General features: G+C 43.1%; 4 protein-coding genes across 5 annotated transcripts; 2 read left to right on the top strand and 2 right to left on the bottom strand.

Annotated features, from left to right (window-relative positions):
• Positions 1-1,264: 1,264 nt before the first annotated feature.
• On the bottom strand, positions 1,265-3,905 carry cetn4 (centrin 4). Its single transcript, XM_067247451.1, has 5 exons — positions 3,802-3,905; positions 3,092-3,247; positions 2,799-2,927; positions 2,434-2,571; positions 1,265-1,729 (listed from the first exon to the last, which is right to left on the bottom strand). Exons 1-5 carry the CDS (start codon positions 3,802-3,804, stop codon positions 1,640-1,642), a joined length of 516 nt encoding a protein of 171 aa, XP_067103552.1. The 5' UTR covers positions 3,805-3,905; the 3' UTR covers positions 1,265-1,639.
• A 241-nt stretch (positions 3,906-4,146) lies between these two features.
• On the top strand, positions 4,147-6,434 carry bbs12 (Bardet-Biedl syndrome 12). Its single transcript, XM_067248217.1, has 2 exons — positions 4,147-4,170; positions 4,487-6,434. The coding sequence occupies exon 2, from the start codon at positions 4,499-4,501 to the stop codon at positions 6,395-6,397; it is 1,899 nt and encodes a 632-aa protein (XP_067104318.1). The 5' UTR covers positions 4,147-4,170; positions 4,487-4,498; the 3' UTR covers positions 6,398-6,434.
• A 1,364-nt stretch (positions 6,435-7,798) lies between these two features.
• On the top strand, positions 7,799-13,589 carry fgf2 (fibroblast growth factor 2). Its single transcript, XM_067247864.1, has 3 exons — positions 7,799-8,391; positions 10,063-10,166; positions 11,983-13,589. Exons 1-3 carry the CDS (start codon positions 8,214-8,216, stop codon positions 12,166-12,168), a joined length of 468 nt encoding a protein of 155 aa, XP_067103965.1. The 5' UTR covers positions 7,799-8,213; the 3' UTR covers positions 12,169-13,589.
• On the bottom strand, positions 12,751-18,773 carry nudt6 (nudix (nucleoside diphosphate linked moiety X)-type motif 6). Of its 2 annotated transcripts, XM_067247863.1 has the most exons (6): positions 18,485-18,773; positions 18,161-18,364; positions 15,474-15,529; positions 13,902-13,956; positions 12,973-13,388; positions 12,751-12,932 (listed from the first exon to the last, which is right to left on the bottom strand). In XM_067247863.1, the coding sequence occupies exons 1-5, from the start codon at positions 18,741-18,743 to the stop codon at positions 13,021-13,023; spliced, it is 942 nt and encodes a 313-aa protein (XP_067103964.1). In that variant the 5' UTR covers positions 18,744-18,773; the 3' UTR covers positions 12,751-12,932; positions 12,973-13,020. The 2 variants fall into 2 exon arrangements, with proteins under 2 accessions (XP_067103964.1, XP_067103963.1); XM_067247862.1 differs by having other exon boundaries at positions 12,751-13,388.
• Positions 18,774-19,141: the final 368 nt, after the last annotated feature.

Here is a 19,141-nt window from a genome sequence, read left to right as displayed (position 1 = left end):
TCACTTAAATGGCATAATGAAACTTTCTCTTATGCTTTTAGATGTAGCTTTAAAGAATATGACTGGATGAATATAAGATATAGGTTATGAACATGATACATTTGACCTTTGGACTTTACTGGTGCACTGTCTTTGAAAAGCAGAGATGAAAAGGCATTAGCAGTTTGTTGCTTTGGAAAATGTCTGGTTTATAGGAACACATTAGAAGCAGCCGAGTTGTGGGAGGATTTGAACGACTGGTGATGTCATCATGATGTAACCACAAGAATAGGGGAATAACGCTAGACCGAGGGTCTACTGTTAAAAGGCCCCGATGAGGAAAATCATAGACACCGTAAAAGGGTTTCACCGGATAACCTCAATTTCTTAATAAAATAAGTGCAAATCTGTCACCTAGTGCTGTAATCTCTAGTTATGTTATGATTGCAATATTAGAAAACCGGAAAGACAATTTTTCCTTTTAACGTTCAGCATCTTGAATGGCAACTTGCCTTTATGTCAAGGAGAGTGGATTGTTACGAGTCGTGGAGATATTGACCTGCTCTGAAATATTTTACCTTTAATAAAAAAATTCAGTTGGCTGGTTTCAAGTCCAGTTAGAGAAAGTGACATCAAACTGTACACTGCAATTCATTTTAAAAGGAATTACGTTCCATCATGTAGGCATATGGGCCCAAGCAAATCTACTTTGTACGGATTGATTATGTCACATGGGACTTATTTGTGAAGAATGCAATTAGGTTTTATATTCACATTTTCCATGTGAAGCTCCCACACCAAGACAGGTTATAGTGCTGCTTTCACAAAAACAGAAGGTATCCACAAAATAATCGTCATCGAAAAGCCTCGGAACAACACGTCAGTACCTATATCCTGTTTATTTGTAGAGCGGAATGGATCAGATTGAGATAAGTCTTGAATGCACACAAGAAAAACGGTTAATATATCCCATCATTAACTGAATAGGGAATATAAATAGTTTTTTTTTTATTATTCTTTAAAAGCAAAAGTGAAAAATCACTTTTACTGATGGTTACTCATCTTGAGCCCAAGACAGTCATTTCCCCCCATATCGATAAGTTATCAGAAAGTAGCTTACTCATGCAAGTCACCGGCTGTCTCACTCAGGCAGCAAGGCATTGAAACCTCTACTCATCTTTGTAACTAAAATGTTACATTAAAGTGAACATGAAAATGTTTTTTTTTTTTTTTTTGCCTTATTTTCGAAGGGTTCACCTCTCCACCTCTGAAAATGATACGATATGAAAAAGAATGGGTGTTGCTTAAATCCCTTTAGGTTGTTGCATAGTTATTGAGCATTCGCATAGTTAGGTCAACCTTTTGTTGGTCATTCACTGATTTGTCACAAGGGAAAACCAAACATAATTCAGGGGTCTTACAGAGTGTACTGTATCCATACGTTGGGGGAGTTGCATTGTGAAAATGAATGTTAAAAAAATCCACAGAATATCCAGTTTATTTCAGGTTTCAAATATATATATAAAAAGAAAAAAAATGTTTTAGCTTTGTTAAAAATAATTTACATTCCAAAAGGTCATGAGAAATACAGAAAAATTAAAGGCTACATTTTTAAGCATCCTTGAGAGATCTTGAAGAGGACTTTCCAGAGGTTAACACTTCAGTACAGGCTGGTCTTCTTCATTATTCTGAGAAACTCCTGCTCATTAATTTCACCATCCCCATCTCTGTCTGCTTCATCTATCATTTCCTTTAAAAAGAAAGAAAGATCATCTATAGTTATTTAGCTATAGAATCATAGTGATACTAACATCCATATTGAGGCCAACACACATAACACAGCAGTTGAATGTATGCATGTATCAACAACATGTGTGAGTGCTGTGAGCAGTTATATTTGAGAGTCAGGTGGCTGAGCGGTGAGGGAATCAGGCTAGTAATCCGAAGGTTGCCAGTTCGATTCCCGGTCATGCAAACTGATGATGTGTCCTTGGGCAAGGCACTTCACCCTACTTGCCTCGGGGGGAATGTCCCTGTACTTACTGTAAGTCGCTCTGGATAACAGCGTCTGCTAAATGACTAAATGTAAATGTATATGATGGCCTTGGTGGTCAGGGAATCAGATCACCCTACTGTATCTGTTGATCGCCCCACACAACTGTTCCCAACTGCCGATTTGAATTCATAATTCTACTGCAAAGACAAATCACTGATCCGTGTAGAAGCCAATGCGTTCTAAATGTTTTCATCCACTTTGTAACGTTTTCATTTTGAAAAGAAGCAACGGAAAGAGTGGTATTTGCACCTGCAACCTCTTGAAAATGCTCTACCGCTCAGCTGCAGTATACCTATCCCCAGTTTGTGTAATATTCCTTATAGCGGTGACATCCAGTGGTACCAAGACCACCAACGGGAGCCCTGTGCTGTATGAATTCCATAGGGAAAATAACATACTTGCAGCTCTTCATCCGTCAAGTTTTCACCCAACTCCTTGGCAACTCTCTTCAGGTTTTTAAAGGAGATTTTCCCTGTGCCGTCATCATCAAACAACCGGAAGGCTTTCAGGATCTCCTCTTTGGAATCCTTTTCACTCTGGTGGACGAGAGAGAGAGTTGTGTGACAAGAATAACGACATGATGGGGAGACGATGGGCTGAGAATATGACATAGTATGAGGAGACCAACATTGAAACAGAATCAATGTAATCCATCACAACAGGGAGAAAGAGTAACTGTCTGCAACGTTATCATACCACTCATCACAGCTGAAACCTTTTAAGAAGGTTGTTCAGTTAAGTTGTAGCAAGAATAGAAACACACCATTTTCTGTGTCATCATACTGAGGAAGTCGTTAAAGTCGATGGTTCCTGAGCCCTCCTTGTCGATGTCTGAGATCATCTTCTTTATCTCCTCTTTCTTCGGTTCAAAGCCAAGAGCACGCATGGCAACCTACAGGAGACAGATGTCACATATGCACAGGGATGCAATTTATTTTACTGACATAACTTGCTTTTGAAACCTCTGTGCAAAGTTCCCGGTAGGTTGATACACAGACTCCATCATTATAAGTTACCATGGCAGCCATTAGTTTATTAGTTGCCATGGTAACGTACCTTAAGTTCCTTCACGTCAATGGTGCCTGAACCATCCGTATCAAACAGATCGAACGCTTCCCTGATCTCCTGTTTTTGTTCCTCCGTCAAATCCGGCTTAGGACCGGACTTTTTCTTGTTGTGAGCTGTAGCAGTGGGTTTTCGGTAACCGGAAGCCTGTGAAACAATTACAAAACAAGGTGAGGGATGAGAGGTCAGCGAGAGCTATGCGGGAGGGGGGTATTATTAACCATACAGTATGATGACAGATACTGTACTACTCCTACAATAGCTAGTCTATCTTACTTTGCAGCATGGTACTATACCGATGACTAGTCTAGCTATACTATAATTTTCATGTTTGCCAGCTTGGCATTCAATATAATATGCTATTTATGATGGATATTTTAGTGAGATACGTTTTGTTTAAGTTGTATAAAAATGCCACTTGATGCAAAAACCTTGAAGGTTGATAGCTGAGCTACTTAGTCTAACGTTGTAGCTACAGTAGTCCGCTGGGGAACGCTAGGTAGTAGTTTAGCGGACATTCTGGAGAGCAGTACAGTGACAGTGTGGTACATAGCTACGCTAACTGGAAAGCAAATCAGCAACATAACGTGGCTCCCGGCTTCAAATAGCTAAAAAGATCGCTGAAAATGTTAACTTGAGCTGCCATTGAATGCTTGTAAAATGGTCACATTTAGACGAAGACATGCTTTTACAGTACTTACCATTGTTAACCAAAATAACAGAATAGTCAGTGAAGACGCTTTGACGAGATCAAGTCAGCTAACGTTAGCTCTGCAGGTGTAAACAATGCGGTAGCTAAGTGTAATGGGTGTATCTGTGAGAGGATAATATAAACGACACAGAATTGGTGCAATAGAAAATCCGCATAACCAGACGACGAGACCAAAATGCACCGACGACACCAATCAGAAACGTAGGTAGGCGGGATATAACTGGCTTCTGATTTCCGTTTGGGCCTCACCACGTCTCCTAGCAACAAGCGGGCCCACTGCTGGCGCACGCGCTGTTTTGTGCAAGTTAATAACAGGATCAAGGGAACTCGCAAATCTGGGACAGCAACACCGTTTAGGGTGAGTTTAGACTCATTTGCCATGGTTATTTGCCTCTGTAATGTTATAGTTGGACTTCCACGTCCGTAGTTTGCACATATACACGATAGCATGTATCTGCAACTACTGCCGTAGCTAGCTAACGGCTAAGTAGTTACATGCTATCAGTCTTCACTAGGGTTGCAGGACAGGTACCCATCTCGTGCAGTTCGCTTTACATCAAGTGCCCGAGCTTACTTTGACTTTATTCATGCGATAATATGTTATTGTCTGTGTGTTTCTAGCGAGTTTTAATGTGTCTTGCATTTAACTTCCAGCATATCTCTTTATACTTTAGGAAACACACACCATGTCAGGGAGTACAATCATAAACCAAAAACGTCACATTGGACTTCAAAAGCTCACAGCCCTTTCAACCCTCGCCCATTCATTTCTGGGCCCCAACAAGAGACACAAGTTCATTCACGACGACGAGAGCGGAGACTCCGTGTTGGTGCGTTCGTGTTTTCGCCTCCTGCAGCACTTAGACCTGAGCTGCTCTGTTTGCCAGCTGGTCAGCGAGACTCTCCGGTCCCACCAGAAGGTCTACCACACTGGGACAGGGTGCTTGCTGTTCCTCGCAGGCGCCTGGGGCAGGGCAGCGCTGGAATGCCTCCACAGAGATGTGGCCCTTCCACACATCGTCTCCGCCATGTCTGAGGGTCTGGAGGTGTGTCTGGACGCCTGTGGGAGAAGCAGTGTGTTCGTAGAGGATGCTGTGTGTTCCTTAGCTGGGCTGGAGGCACCAGACAGCATCACGCTAGGCCCGCGAGGTTCAAAGGTCACCCCGTCGCAGACAGCTGCCCTGGCTCCCTCCTCCTCACTGCCAGAACATCCCAGGACTGGGATTCTGTTGAACAGGAAACAAAGGAAAATAAAATTGACTCACAGCAGGCATTTCTGTTCAGATGAGACTGAAAACAGCATAGGAGCGCTGTTAACCCCCTCAGCAGATCCTAAAGATGTTGATATCAGTCATCTCGCTCCGGGTGTGAGTCACGGGAGTGAGATCATGAAGTTGGTGGTTGAGGCCAGCAGGATGCAGTCAGAGAACACAGGAAGTGTTGGTTGCCGTGGAGTGTTTGATGTAAACAAGCTGATAACGTGCACCCTATCTGGCTTGTCAGAAGACTGCACGTGTGTTCAGCTTGGCTGCGTTGTCCAGCTATCTGACGAGCAAGCTTCCCTGGTTCATGTTCTGCAAAGACAGAGGCTGAATGTTGCTCTGATTAATGGAGATCTCAGTGAAAACTACCATCATCTCGGCTTCACCAAGCCGGCAAACGTCAGACTTGTGTCTCACGAGCTGGCCGTGACTGGTCGTGGCAAAGAAGACGAGTGGATAGACAAAGTTTTGACAATACTGTTGAAATTAGATGTGAATCTGGTGTTAGTCCACGGGGTAGCGAATGAAAAAATGTCTCAGCAGTGTACGGAACATTCCGTCCTCGTAATCGAGAGGATGAAGCCGGCCATTTTGAAAGACTTTGCGGAAACGACAGGAGCCGTCGCTGTCTCTTACGCCACGCAGCTGAGCAGATACTGCGTTGGCACCGGGGCTCGCGTCAGCGCATGGAGAGACTTCAGTCAAAATGGTGGCAAAACATCGATGGCTGTCAACGTGGCCGCTGACCACACTAGGCTGGTGACAGCCATCCTCACCAGCCACGTACCTGCCAAGCTGCAGGCCCTGGACGACCAGTTCTGGGGCTGTGCCTATCGTCTCCACCATGCCCTGGAGGACGGAAAGCTGCTCCCGGGAGCTGGAGAGTTAGAGGTCCAGTGCCTCCACCACCTTCACAAGCACATGGAGGTCCGCAGAGGACAGAGACAAGACAAGGCTGCTGATAACCCGTACAGTGATACTGTGCTTCAACTCATGGCAGACGGTTTGATGGACTTTACATCTACCGTGATGGCGAACAGCGGACAGTGCTCCAAAATGGAGGCATGGACTGCGATCAGTAATCGACTTCAACGTCTGGATGGATGTGTGGAAGCTCCTCAGTGTGATACCGCTGGGGTGGGACTAGGTTCCTCCCACGGGCTTGGTGACGGACCAGCAGGAAAGATCTACGATAACTACAAGGTGAAGATGGAGGCGTGGAGGAGAGCCCTGGATCTGGTTCTCCTCGTGCTCCTCACAGACACGGAGATCATCACAGGCATGGAGCCTGAACCAGGAGAGGAAAATATCACGACACTTTGATGTTTGTTTCAAGTATATCAGGAAACAGTTGTGTGTGTGTGCCAACAGTATAAAAAAAACATACAATTAAAATACTTTTACAGACTAATGCTTAGGCTGATAAATGTACTAAACTACTATAAGTACAACTGTTTCCTTATGACTGCTTTGCATTTGTTATATTTTACTGTTCTTACAGTATGTTTTCTAAGTGGGACATGACCACCTGGGGGAGACAAACAGTACCAACCTTATTCTTGCCAGTGGTTTCTCATCAGCAACCTTTATTGTATTGTATTGGCTTGTAGTGGTTTACCATGTGCAGTCATGTCATTTGACATACAGAACTCAATACAATTCCGTCTCAGTCACACAAGTTTACAAGCTTAAAGTATTTGATCTATTAGTCAAGGTTACATGTTGCAAAGATAAACTGTGAAAATTGTTTTCTTTCTACCGAGGAAATTCATCAGCGGTGCTTTCCTAACAGGTTATTTCCTAACAGGTGATGAAAAGGAATTGTTACAAGCTCTTGGAGAAATTGTGTCTAGTGGTCTAGATTGTTAGCTGACTTTTTCTTATTTACGTTGGTTTCTAAACCGTTACGTATGATTTTGTTAAAGATCTCTTGCAAGCCAGAGATGGCCTCATGACTGTCTCTTTCCTGTTTGACACAAGGAAAGGTTTACAGACAAGGAACCTCTCTAGACAGTTCATGTTTGTGTCACGTCTGATTCACATCCGAAAAGTTAACTGATAGTTAAACTATCAACGTTTCTCATCAGTCCCTTGAAGCTGTCATACTTAAAAATAAATAAAAAATCTTCAGGAATTCATTAAAGTTAAATGTGAGTTAATGTTTCCATCAGCCGTATCAAAACAAAGGCGCTTCACAGCAATCACCTATATGTCCGTCCTTTGCATTGGAAAAGAGTCTTCAACTGAAACGTCACAGTTGTGGGTGGAGGGGTCGGTTGGCACATAAAAATGAGACAGAAAATGGCACAACTAACCTGTTGACACATTTTGAAGTTCAGGTTAAGACCTGAATGATTTCTGTGTGTCTATGGCCCAGCCCACTCCGAGTTCCACCAAACACTCAGAGCCTAATTCATGCCAAACTAAATCTTGGTGCAGTCTGAGTACTGTGTCACTCAATCATTCAAGCCTGCCAGGTTTTGTTCTTTTTCACATCTTTTGAATGCTCTTTTAATCACTGGCTTACATGAATGAACGACCAAGTGATCCTGTCTGTAAACGTTGCCAGTCAGCTGCTGCTCTCCCAGCTTGCACAAGGGTCTCTGTGACGCAGTTCAGTTAGTGAGCCCCTTCCTAACCCTCCCCTCTCTGCCTGTGCTCAGCAACTTGGCAGGGCAAGGTAGGACGTCAAAGTGGGCTTGTGTGCGAGAGAGAGAGAGAGAGAGCGTGTTCGGAGGGCGCATGCGAACTGAGGCCCACGGGGGAAGCCTCCACAGATCCTATCCAGCTGTAAATATTTCAAGAGGGGAAGGAGAGAAGGATAAAAGGAGAAACACAAACTGGTGGCGTGTCTCCTATACCTCTCTTCACAAAAGGCTGAGCAGCCAGGGAGCTTCAGACTCCAGGCATCTTGAGTTTCCCGGATCCCACGACACTGGGCTTCCTAGTTGCTTCGGGGGAACAGAAGGTATGCTGGTGGAGAAGGGGGGTTTCAGCCACACTGCATGGCCCTGGGGTTAAGCGGAATCAGGCTCGGGGAGCTGTGAAAACGAGGAGGAGGGAGAGACCGCTAGTGGGAGACCAGCCGAGCTCCTGCTCCGAATCGGGCCAGCGGGAGAGAGAGAGAGAGACAGAGGACATGGCCACGGGAGAGATCACCACACTTCCTTCCACTCCTGATGACGGCGGTAGCAGTGGCTTTCCCCCAGGAAACTTTAAGGATCCCAAGAGGCTGTACTGTAAAAACGGAGGCTACTTCTTGAGGATTAACTCTGACGGCAGGGTGGATGGTATCCGGGAGAAGAACGACCCCCACAGTAAGTAATCCCAGGCCCTCCTCACGTTGCAGGGAGGGCACACAAGACTTCTTTATACTTAAAAAATGCAACAAGGGAGGCACGATGAGGTGAATCACAGAGGATTGTCGTTTGTGAATTTTCCTACTGAACGTTCATAGATGTTGACAAGCGAGTTGTTTTTTGTGTTTGTCACATTCCAGACACCTTGATGTGTTTTAACGTAAGTTTCATTGAGAAAGTTACTGTTGGGTGTGTATATACCATGACATGGAACTGCCCACTGATTGAAAGAGTAGATCTGTAAATCACCATGACAGGGAAAAAACACTTTCGGTAAATATACCTCTGTTCCTGAAAGTAACTTTTATCTAAGTGGAAAAACTTCTCACAAAAAAACACAAACAAGATTACAGATAAAAAAAACATTGGTTGACATTTTTCACAAAACAAAGTGAGAATGACACTGTGTGGGTAGAGAGAACGTTTTGTGGTGCCTGTAGTGGAAAGAGAAATGTTTGTCCTTGACTTTGAGGCCACCAAGTCCGCATGAACAAATTGTTTCTGGAAGTATGTCTGTCACGTAGCAGTTTGGAGGCTATAGAGAGGGGCTAATTGGGGGTGGGGGGATACTAAAGATCACTATGTGAGGGATGGGACTCTGAACAGGTGCATTCAGCTGTCCATCTTATATAGTAATCGACTGGTAATCCCTGAAACAAGAGATGAGCTGTCTTTCAAAAGCTGATGTAGTAACGCGCAATCAGTTTTCCATTTTATATGATTTACAAGAAAATGTAGGCCTTTCCAGCTGTGTGGAGGGAGATGTAAATAAACCGGTAACAATTACATATCCAGTCTTGAGAATTTTTGTACTAAACAGAGAAGAGACTCTTCAAATAAAGTTATAGTAACTGTGAAATCCAGGATGAACAATCTGAACCATATACAGTACTCTTTGGAGGTAAATAATGTTTGATCGCTGAAAAAATACATGACATGTTGGATAGATATTCAACAAAGAGGTATTGTGTATTTGCTCAGGGCAGAATGTGTGTTGTATCCATGACAATAACCTTTTTATTATCCTGGCTTACCTATCCTTACAAGGTCCTGTTGCCAGGGGCAGTTGTGTTTTGGCTTTAACTGAAAAATGCTAAGTTGGCACATGCAGTCCAACTGCAAATGTTTCAAAGAAATGACTTTTATAAAGAAAACCATGAATCTTTATCAATGACAATTTGGGAGATTTGAACAGCTCTTGTCTCCAGTGGTTTATCTGCTTTCAGGAATATAAATATTACAATAAACCAGCAATCAATTCACTCTCCTCTTTTAAGCAAAAAGCACCAGTGCCAGTCTAGGTGGTTTAGTATACTTTACATCTCTGTAATGTGATTTTAACCCTTGTGTTATCTTCGGGTCATTCTGACCCATCAGTCATTGTGACCCACCGTCGTATTGCGACAAATTTACCTCATACAAAAACAAAGTGAAGCATTTTCTTTTAACTGTCGGGCTGTCTCAGACCCCCCACATTGGAATGGTTAAAAGAAAATTATTTTTATTTGTTTTTCTATTGGGTAAAATTGGGTAAACACAACGATGGTTCGTTATGAACCTTTGGGTCATGTGACCCGAAGGCAGCACGAGGGTTAAGTGACAACCGCCATATTTTTTCCTTCTCCTCAGTCAAGCTTCAACTCCAGGCGATATCAGTGGGGGAGGTGGTGATCAAAGGAGTCTCTGCCAACCGCTACCTGGCCATGAACTCGTCCGGGAGACTGTTCGGAGCCGTGAGTCACCCTAACCCACGTCAATACAGACACCACGAATGGACAAAAACAGATGATACCGATGATGTACATTTTAATCACATTTCTCATGTTAAATCATTGAAGCCATAATGACAGGTCTAAACTCAACCCTCAGTCTGTGTGAGATGCAGGGGTGGCCTAAAGGGTGTGAGTGTGGTGAGGGCCTGATGTGGTTTCATGGTGGTACTCCACCACTTGTGAACTCCAAGCAGTGCTTCCTCCTGTTGAAACGAGCAGACATCCTGAGGGCAAGTAGGTTTATGACCCACATGGTGCCTTCACTGATGTGGTCAACCTGGCTTAAATAGTTTTAACCAACACTGTAAAGTACTTTATTTACTGCTTCTGAGTGAATAGATAATGTGAAATACTAGGAAACCCGTAGACCGTTTTCTAAACATCAAATTTAATAGATACTGAAATGTCAGTTCCTTTAAAATACTTTATAATAATACTAATATAAATGACCCCTGTAGTCCTGTAGTTCCATACGTTTCGGTGTTCAAAGATAGAACCCAGTGTCTCTTTGACAAGAGGTGTTCAGTAAGTGGACTTGTTTGGTCTTGTTGTGTTAGTTGTTTCCTGGAGTTATAGTCCTTTTTATTTTTTTGGTGGAGGGGCTTTCCCCTTAGACTCTGAGCTCAAGGAGAGTTATGGGAGGTTCCAGACATGTGTTTTAGGCTCTGTGGTGCTTCATAGGTAGCCAGTGTTGAGGAGACAACAGCCCCTCTAGTTTGACAGGGTGTGAGCACTGCACCCGTGTCGCCCCTAGCAACAGAGAGATTTGAGCCAGATGGAACTGATGTCATCAAGTGTCCCACATGGACGAGGCGAGGGCTTGACTTCTTGCTCCTGAAAATATCAACGCATGCCGTCGAGATAAATGCAATGCTGGTCGTTTTTAAATCATGGCAAAGCAGTTTCCTGGGGTTCACGGATTCTTAGGCTGAAATGAAATTAGCAACAGTCTTTCTTAACCTGGTAAAAATATCTTCATTAGTTGAGACAGTTCTTACTGGTATGGACTCGTCGAAACTGTTGGCTGCACTGTTGTCTGAGGTGTTTTAATAGGGTGATCATAAAATCGATAAATCCATATGTCAGTTTTGCAAAATTATCTCATATTCAAACATCAAAAAGAGTTTCACCACCAAGGACCCTCACTTCCAGGACCTCAGGAGAGAACTACCAGCACTGTTTGCAAGTCTTAGGCACAAAAAACAAAAAGCTAAGCAAAAATGCTTTAAGGAAATGAAGACTAAACACACGTTCTCAACATTGTACTGTTATACTGCCATACAAATACAGAAGACAAAAAAATATGATTTAGGATAGAAGCCATGTAAAAATGATTGTATGCCTAAGACCTTTGCACAGTAGGCCTACTGTACATACAAGCAGGGGAATAGAAAACTAGATGTACTGTATCTACAACATGAACCACTTGTGTTCAGAATCAGAATCTGGTTTATTCGCCATGTATGTTATACAAACATGGAATTTACTGTGGCAGGGAGGTGCAAAACACTAAACATATAAGAATCTTAAATTAAGTACAATTACAAAAGTTTACTATTTCTAAGAACTAAACAATCTAAGAATACAACAATTTAAATATAAAATAAAATATATATAAAAATAAGAATGAGCAGCGTAAGTGGTCAACATGCAGTGCAATCGGATACTGAGATAAGGTCGCTTATGCATACTGTAATTGCCATTAGATGGACTTATAATAGTTAAATAAGTGAATGAATGACCAATGTTTGACAAGGATGTTATGTTTTCCCTTCAGAGACGTCCTACGGATGAGTGCCACTTCATCGAGAGGCTTGAGAGCAACAACTACAACACCTATCGCTCCAGGAAGTACCCCGAAATGTACGTGGCCTTGAACCGCAACGGACAGTTTAAGTCAGGATCCAAAACCGGACCTGGACAGAAAGCAATCCTCTTCCTCCCCATGTCTGCCAAGTTCTGATCCCAGTGTCATCGTAGGGAGCGTTAAAGAAGGTTTGCGCTGGAACGACTGTGACTATACCCTCATCCGTCGTGATAGATGTCTTTAGAAATCATCACCGAAACAGTACATAATGTGAGTTTAACGATGGCTGCTTTAATGAATCTGAGTATGTTTTGTTTTTTTCCCTATTTTGTTTAACCCTTGTGCTGCCTTCGGGTCATTGTGACCCACCTTTTGCACCACGACGGTGGGTCACAATGACCCAAAGGTATGAAATAACAGCAAGTAGAAAGGGTATACGAGACGAGAAAATGGAAATGAAGGTGAAATGTCACATAGACTGCAGTACTTGATAACATCTTTAATGTCTTTCATGAACAGAGGAAGGGAAGATCCCACCATTTTACTCTACTGTTTCTCTAATGCATTTCAGCACAACAGTATTTTGAGTTTATCATTATCTCTCACCTCCGCATAGACTTATTTCATAAATGAGCGTGAATGATTGTAGATGGCCCAATGTATTCTCCTTCCTAGTTTACAACAGAGAAATGTAACCTCTTGTTTGTACCAACAACAACAAAAAAATCATCAGTACAATATTTTGTAACAGTTTATGAGAACCAGTGTGTGACTCACTCAGTATACATAGTCCAGACCAAAAAAAGCACTTAGAGAGAGAGTGTGGTTAGCATCCATGTGCTAATCAAGTTCACATTGGTGCAATTAGCAGTGACGCGCTAGAGGCTAGGAGGGCCGGAGTCAGGGGCCTGGCTAGGGGCCTGGGTACCAGGGCTAGGGCCTGAGTCCCTGGGCTAGGGCCTGGGTCCCAGGGCTAGGGCCTGAGTCCCTGGGCTAGGGCCTGGATTCCTAGGGCAGCTGGCGGTGGTAGAGCTGGTAAAACATCCCAGAGTAGACGGCTGGCAGCTCCTCCATGGTGAGGTCGATGTGATGGAAGCCCTGCCGCAGCCCGTGGAGCAGCAGCCTGGCCACGCGCGACGTGATGGGCGTGGTGGAGTCGGTCTTGGCCAGCTCTGCCAGGTCCAGCCACTCACAGCGCACGCACTCCTGCGTACAGAAGTGGATGTGGTAGGACAGAGGGCTGAGCCGGCAGATCACGTACATGTCGGACATGCCGAACGCTCCAGGGTGGTTGTGTTGCTGCCGGATGCTTAGGAGGGACTTGAACTCCGAGTGGACCCCTGTCTCTTCAAACACCTCGCGCACAGCTGTGGCACCTAGCACATGTGGACGTTTGTTTTCAGAAATGTAACAGAAAAGCAGGCTTTTAAACATTCTTGTACTGTATCAGATATGTTAACAAGTGTTAATTATGAAGAAAATTTCAGTTATTCTTAACGCAAAGCAAATGTGGTTGTCCTCTACTCTAAATGATTGTGAAATATTGTAGTGCCTTTATTAATAAATAGCTAATTTGATTTGTTTCTGAAATATGTTGTGTATACTATAACACTTTAAAGCTGCTTTTTTATGTTTCAAAGTCTGCTTTGAAAAAAGGAGAAAGATGCTAAACTTGTAAGACAAGGGAAACATTTCTGTACATTTTGAGTTTATGAACATGAAAAACTTCCTTGGACATTGTAGGTAAATTAGTAAAAACCGGTACAGTGCTGTATGTCTTCTAAAGTTTGACAGTTTGATCATGCCAGTAAGGGAAATATGGTGAACAGTTTATATACATGCAAGTAGTGTACAGTCTTTCTTATGTTTTGTGTCAATCTTAAACTCACCAATGTTTTCTCCTGGATCAGACAGACCTCCAGGAAATTTCCATGCGTTTTTCGTCTTAAAGAAAAAAAAGAATGTTTGTTATGATGGTCTTTAATTTAATATTGTACTTTTACTTTTCTGCCAGTTCATGCAGTTTATAGGCTACATGTGATGCTCAGCTCTTAAGTTTGTCTTATAATGACCGATTTAATCTTTTCAATTTGATGTGATTGCTTTTATTATTGAATATTGAAGTATATACAAAAATAACTGTGTCTACTGATTACACAAAACATTTCACCACTCATTTATATTTAAATACAAATTGCTGCTGGTTAAATTATATAATAGTTGTTGTAAAGCGTACTTTTATTTTAGTTACTTCATGGATTTATTATAAAACTTTTCTATATTTTATAGACCTTACAATAAACTAGAAAGTGCTATGTTAATGTATACATTTGTATAAGGCTAGGAACGTTTGAAGAAATAAATATCCCCCCCAAAAATGTGTTGTTTGTGTGGTTAATCATTTAATTTAGTTACGTCTTTAATTACTGATTACCAGTAATGACTGCTTGGCAGTCCTTCACAGATCTTTTTTTTCTTTACAGCTCTACACCACATTCCTATCAGCATGTAAAACAGCTTTACTCAAATTAAATCTGCATCAAATACTGCTTTCCATTCAAGTGTGTCAATATCAAATACATCATCATATTGCACACAAATCTACTTCAACACAGACTGATGTGCTCTACCCTTCCCCCCCCCCCCAGCAGCGAAGGCCTTCAGGGGATCACTTCCAGGAAGCTCATCTCGGCCAGCCTGACTGTGCTGGGTCTGGGCCAGGCAGAGTTTAGTGGGCCGGAGCCTTACAGTAAATGAGGGGAGGAGAGGAAGGAGGGAGATAAAACACACATCCTCCCCCCACCACCGAACAGGCCCTTGTAGGAGGCGATGACCGTGTTATTATCATCTCACGTTCCCGGCTGCTTGTTATCTCAAACTACCATCATTTAAAAACATGCTGGGGTTGTTTCATTGAGTTTTGTGTCACTAAACAAGGAGAAAGATGCTAAACTTGTAAGACAAGGGAAACATTTCTGTAAATTTTGAGTTTATATATATATATATATATATACTAAATAACAAGGAAAACTACAGGGGGCTAATTATAAGTAGTATTTGTACCTCTCTGAGTACAGACGTGGTCTTTTACGGGATGTTTTCTGGTGTATAAAGACCCTCACAAGCAGGGGTTAGGCATGTTGACTTGAGGTTAGCTTAGGTAACGTAATAGGAGGAATGAAACATGTCCAGGAGATGCAACACAAGCCAAGGTAAATATCTAGACGCTGTCAACAAACTCTGGAATGTAAAAAATATGAAGGGAAATATTTGTTGCTTTTTAATGAAAAAAATGTTCTGGCAAGGTAAAAGAAACAGCTATTCTCCTTCTAATGTGTTGATAGGTTGATAAGTTCCTTGGATACTTCAATTAAGGAGTATAGTGAGATCAACTGGAGATGTGATTTTGTTTTATGCTGTAGTTGTAATCTTTTTTTGTGGTTTATCTTTAACAGCTGTACCTTGTTTTTGTCTTGAACCACGAGGACCTTCCCATTTGACTCATCAACAACAGCTCCTGAATGAATCAACAAGAACAATTTCTTACAAATCAACAACTGCAACAATTCATGGCATTTTTACAAAAAGTATTCAATAGTTCCAGAGCCAGCTAGTTGGCCCGCAAGACTTTCATAAATCCTCATATATCCTTCATTCATCACTAGCTGTCCTAAAGTGTCTTTCTGTTTAGCTTTAAACCGTTCAGCCCAGTTCTGTTGATGTTCACAGCCAAAGATAATGTTCTGTCAAACCTGAAAGACAACAGAGTTTCTGAATTGAACTGAATGAAGGAACTTGGCAAGGAGACTAAGGCACACAGACCGTTCCTTGCCTCTGTCTACCAGTACACTATTAGAACTGTACACTTCTGATCCCTAATCATGTGATATTTATTTTATTTTAGTCATTTAGAAGATGCTCTTATCCAGAGCGACTTACAGTAAGTACAGGGACATTCCCCTGAGGCAAGTAGGGTGAAGTGCCTTGCCCAAGGACACAACGTCATTTGGCACGGCCGGGAATTGAACTGGCAACCTTCTGATTACTAGCCCGACTCCCTCACCGCTCAGCCACCTGACTTCCCTAATCTTCTCCTGTGCTTTCCATGTGCACTATTTGTATGTGACAAACTGCTAAATGAATCAAATGTAACCATAACTAAAATGTCCAGAACTCTCCTTCAGTCCAGCTGGCACTCACATGCAGGAGTAATGACTGGGCTGGAGACAACATGAAAGGTTTCATTAAACTGACCCATGTGGAGTGGTGGAGGCCTGGGGCTGGGCTGGCCAACTACAAACATCCTCCCCTGCTAACGTAACTCTGAAGAGCATCCCAAACTCATCCCTGTAGCTCTCCCACCCATCTCAGAGGACAGTTACCCTCGCAGTTTAAGAAAACGTCCATAAAACAGTCCATTTGAGTTGGCTGATTTGAATAGTTTGTGTTGTCTTTTCTTGAGTGATGCATTGTACTATGATGCTTTCCCGTCATAAAGCCTCCTCTATTCCCCTCAGTACACATGAAACTGGCTGGAGATATAGTTCTATGTATACCACTACTGAGAGTACGGTGTATAATACTCATGACTATCACAGTACTGTGTATAATACTACTGAATATCACAGTACTGTGTGTATAATACTCTTCACTGCTAGAGTCCTGTGTATACTACTACCGAGAGTACCGTGTATACTACTATTGACTATCAGAGTACTGTGTATAATACTCTTGACTGCTCGAGTCCTGTGTCATGGTGTGTCTGTCACCATTTCCCAGCAGGTTGAGACTGAGCCGTGTGTCTGTGTTGACAGGCTGGTAGGAGAGAGGAAGCGGGAGCCGGGACATCAACCTCCTCCAATGAATCCTACAGATGTGTGCTGAGGGATGGGTCGTCTAAGCCAGGGACTTGGCCCTCCGTATGGAAATTGATGTCATTCCTCACGCCAGGCCCAGACGAGGAGGCTATCATTAACTAGCCTGGCGGCGTGGAGAAAAAAAAAAACCCAACTTCCTCAAAGGCAGAGTTCTGGTCTGGCCTGAGATGGGGAGTAGGAATCCACAAATAATCAACGAAGGGGACTTGCAGGTCACATACCGCACAGCTGTTGGCTCTTTCGCCAGAGTTCAGGCCGTGGTTTGCTGATGAAACAGCAGCTGTAGTTGCCTGGTCTGTAATAACAATGACTTGACCATTTAGCAGAGGCGTTTATCTAAAGCGACAAACGGGGGTGGGGGGTTTGAACCTGCGACCTCTTGATCTGCAGTCACATGCTCTACCACTGAGCTACGTAGATAGAGTCACTGTGTGGGTGTTCTGCTCTGGGAGGCTAATTAGCCAACACTGCCTTGGAATGGTCAATGTTACTGGAAATCTGTAATTGGTAACGGTTCTGTCAGCTCCCCATCCTACGCACTGAAGAATTTAGTTGCTCAAAAGGAGGACATAACTCACAAACTCATGTCAAAACTTGAAACATGATCAAAACAAATAGTGTGTAATGTTTTACATACTAGAAAACAGCATAATTATTCTGGAGGGACTATGAGTTTAGAACTGACAAAAGTGAGCAGATTGTGATGAATGAACTCTTTGCTGCAGTCTTTTTTGAGGGGGATGTGGGTTATCAAAGCTGCCAAAGTTCACTTTCGCAATGCTCTTAGAGTAGATAGACCCTTTTGAACTTCGGGGCAATCAAAAAAAGATCAATTTCCAAACATGCTCTGACATGTTCTCATCCTCCAGAGAGATGGTCCGGTACGGGCAGACTGCCCCCTGGTGGCTGACGCTGTCATCGCCTGTTGCAGCGGACGGTAAAATACCGGCATCAGCTGATGAGCAGCGGAGAATATTTTTCCATGTAGGTCACGTGTGAAGACCCCTTGAACACAAACCCGAACGTTGAGGTACGGAAATTCTCCCTCACAACTGGTTTACTCGGATCTACACTATGCTGTCAGCATAATAATGTATGATGACTAGAATTAGGCAATGCACCCTAAAATACACTGACGTTCAAGAGGAGTCATTGGCGGTCGGCAACGCCGTTTACCGGGCATTCAGGAACCCATCACCGGCAGAGTTAATAAGCATGGACCTCAGTTCAGACTTCCATCTAAATAAGGAGGGAGAGACACATTCCGGTACCTGCCACTCCAATCTGATGAGTAGCGAAGCCCGGCAAACGGCTCTCCCCGTCTGCTAACCACAAGGCCAGGACGGCTCGGTCATGTCTGGCGTGGTGGTACGTGAACCCATGTACCGACGCTGCCGCTGCGCACCTGCCCAGCGATATGGGCACGTGCAGCCACACTGCTATCCGCCCTTCTGCCCTCCAATGTGCCAAGGATTCTACGGAAAACACACATCTGCAAGTCATTCGTTATTATGAAGCTGTTTTCAGTTAAGACAGTACAATGAATATGGAGCATAAGTTCTGGAGCAGAACTTCTACATCGTTTTATAACCAACCTTGAAGTAAGTTACTAAAAACACTTTCGTTGATATCTGAGGGGAAACCGCTGTCACCCAGGTTGACTGTCACTCCGCCGAATCTATCCACTTTCCCTGACAGTACATTTGACCCCTGCGCGCTCTGCAGTTGCAAGAGTCTTGGGACACATTTGAATGTACGAACCGTACTGATGGGCACAGTGAGTGCAAGGCAAGGCGTCTTGTTTGAGAGATTGCTTCTCATCAAAGGTAGAAGTTTACAACTGAGAGCTGCCATGGTATAAAATGTAAGGTAAAATCTGTCCTTTTTGCCGGTCCACTATGAGTTGCATAAACAGTCAGCTCTCAAATGTTGCATAATACCGTAATACCGAGTTGTTACATAAAGTTTCTGTTTTACAGTGCAACATATGTAGCTATAATATATGGATACACTTTGGTTGTTTACTGCAATACTTCGACATTGCTTTATTGGTATCAACTATAACCAACCTATTGAACCTTAACCGACGGTATCCAACTATAAATAACCAAATTCCAACCACCTAACTTATTTAGAAACAACAACTATGGTATTTACGGTAATGTGGGCGGGCTTGAACTGTAACCTGGAAGTTTATTACTCCGGGTGCAGGCATGGACACAAGTTCCCATGCTGAACTTACTGCTGTATAA

This window comes from Osmerus mordax, chromosome 12 (assembly GCF_038355195.1).
Source record: "Osmerus mordax isolate fOsmMor3 chromosome 12, fOsmMor3.pri, whole genome shotgun sequence".
Classification (NCBI taxonomy): Eukaryota; Metazoa; Chordata; class Actinopteri; order Osmeriformes; family Osmeridae; genus Osmerus; species Osmerus mordax.
The sequence above is the reverse complement of the archived record's forward strand: the minus strand, read 5'-3'. Positions and strand labels throughout refer to the sequence as shown.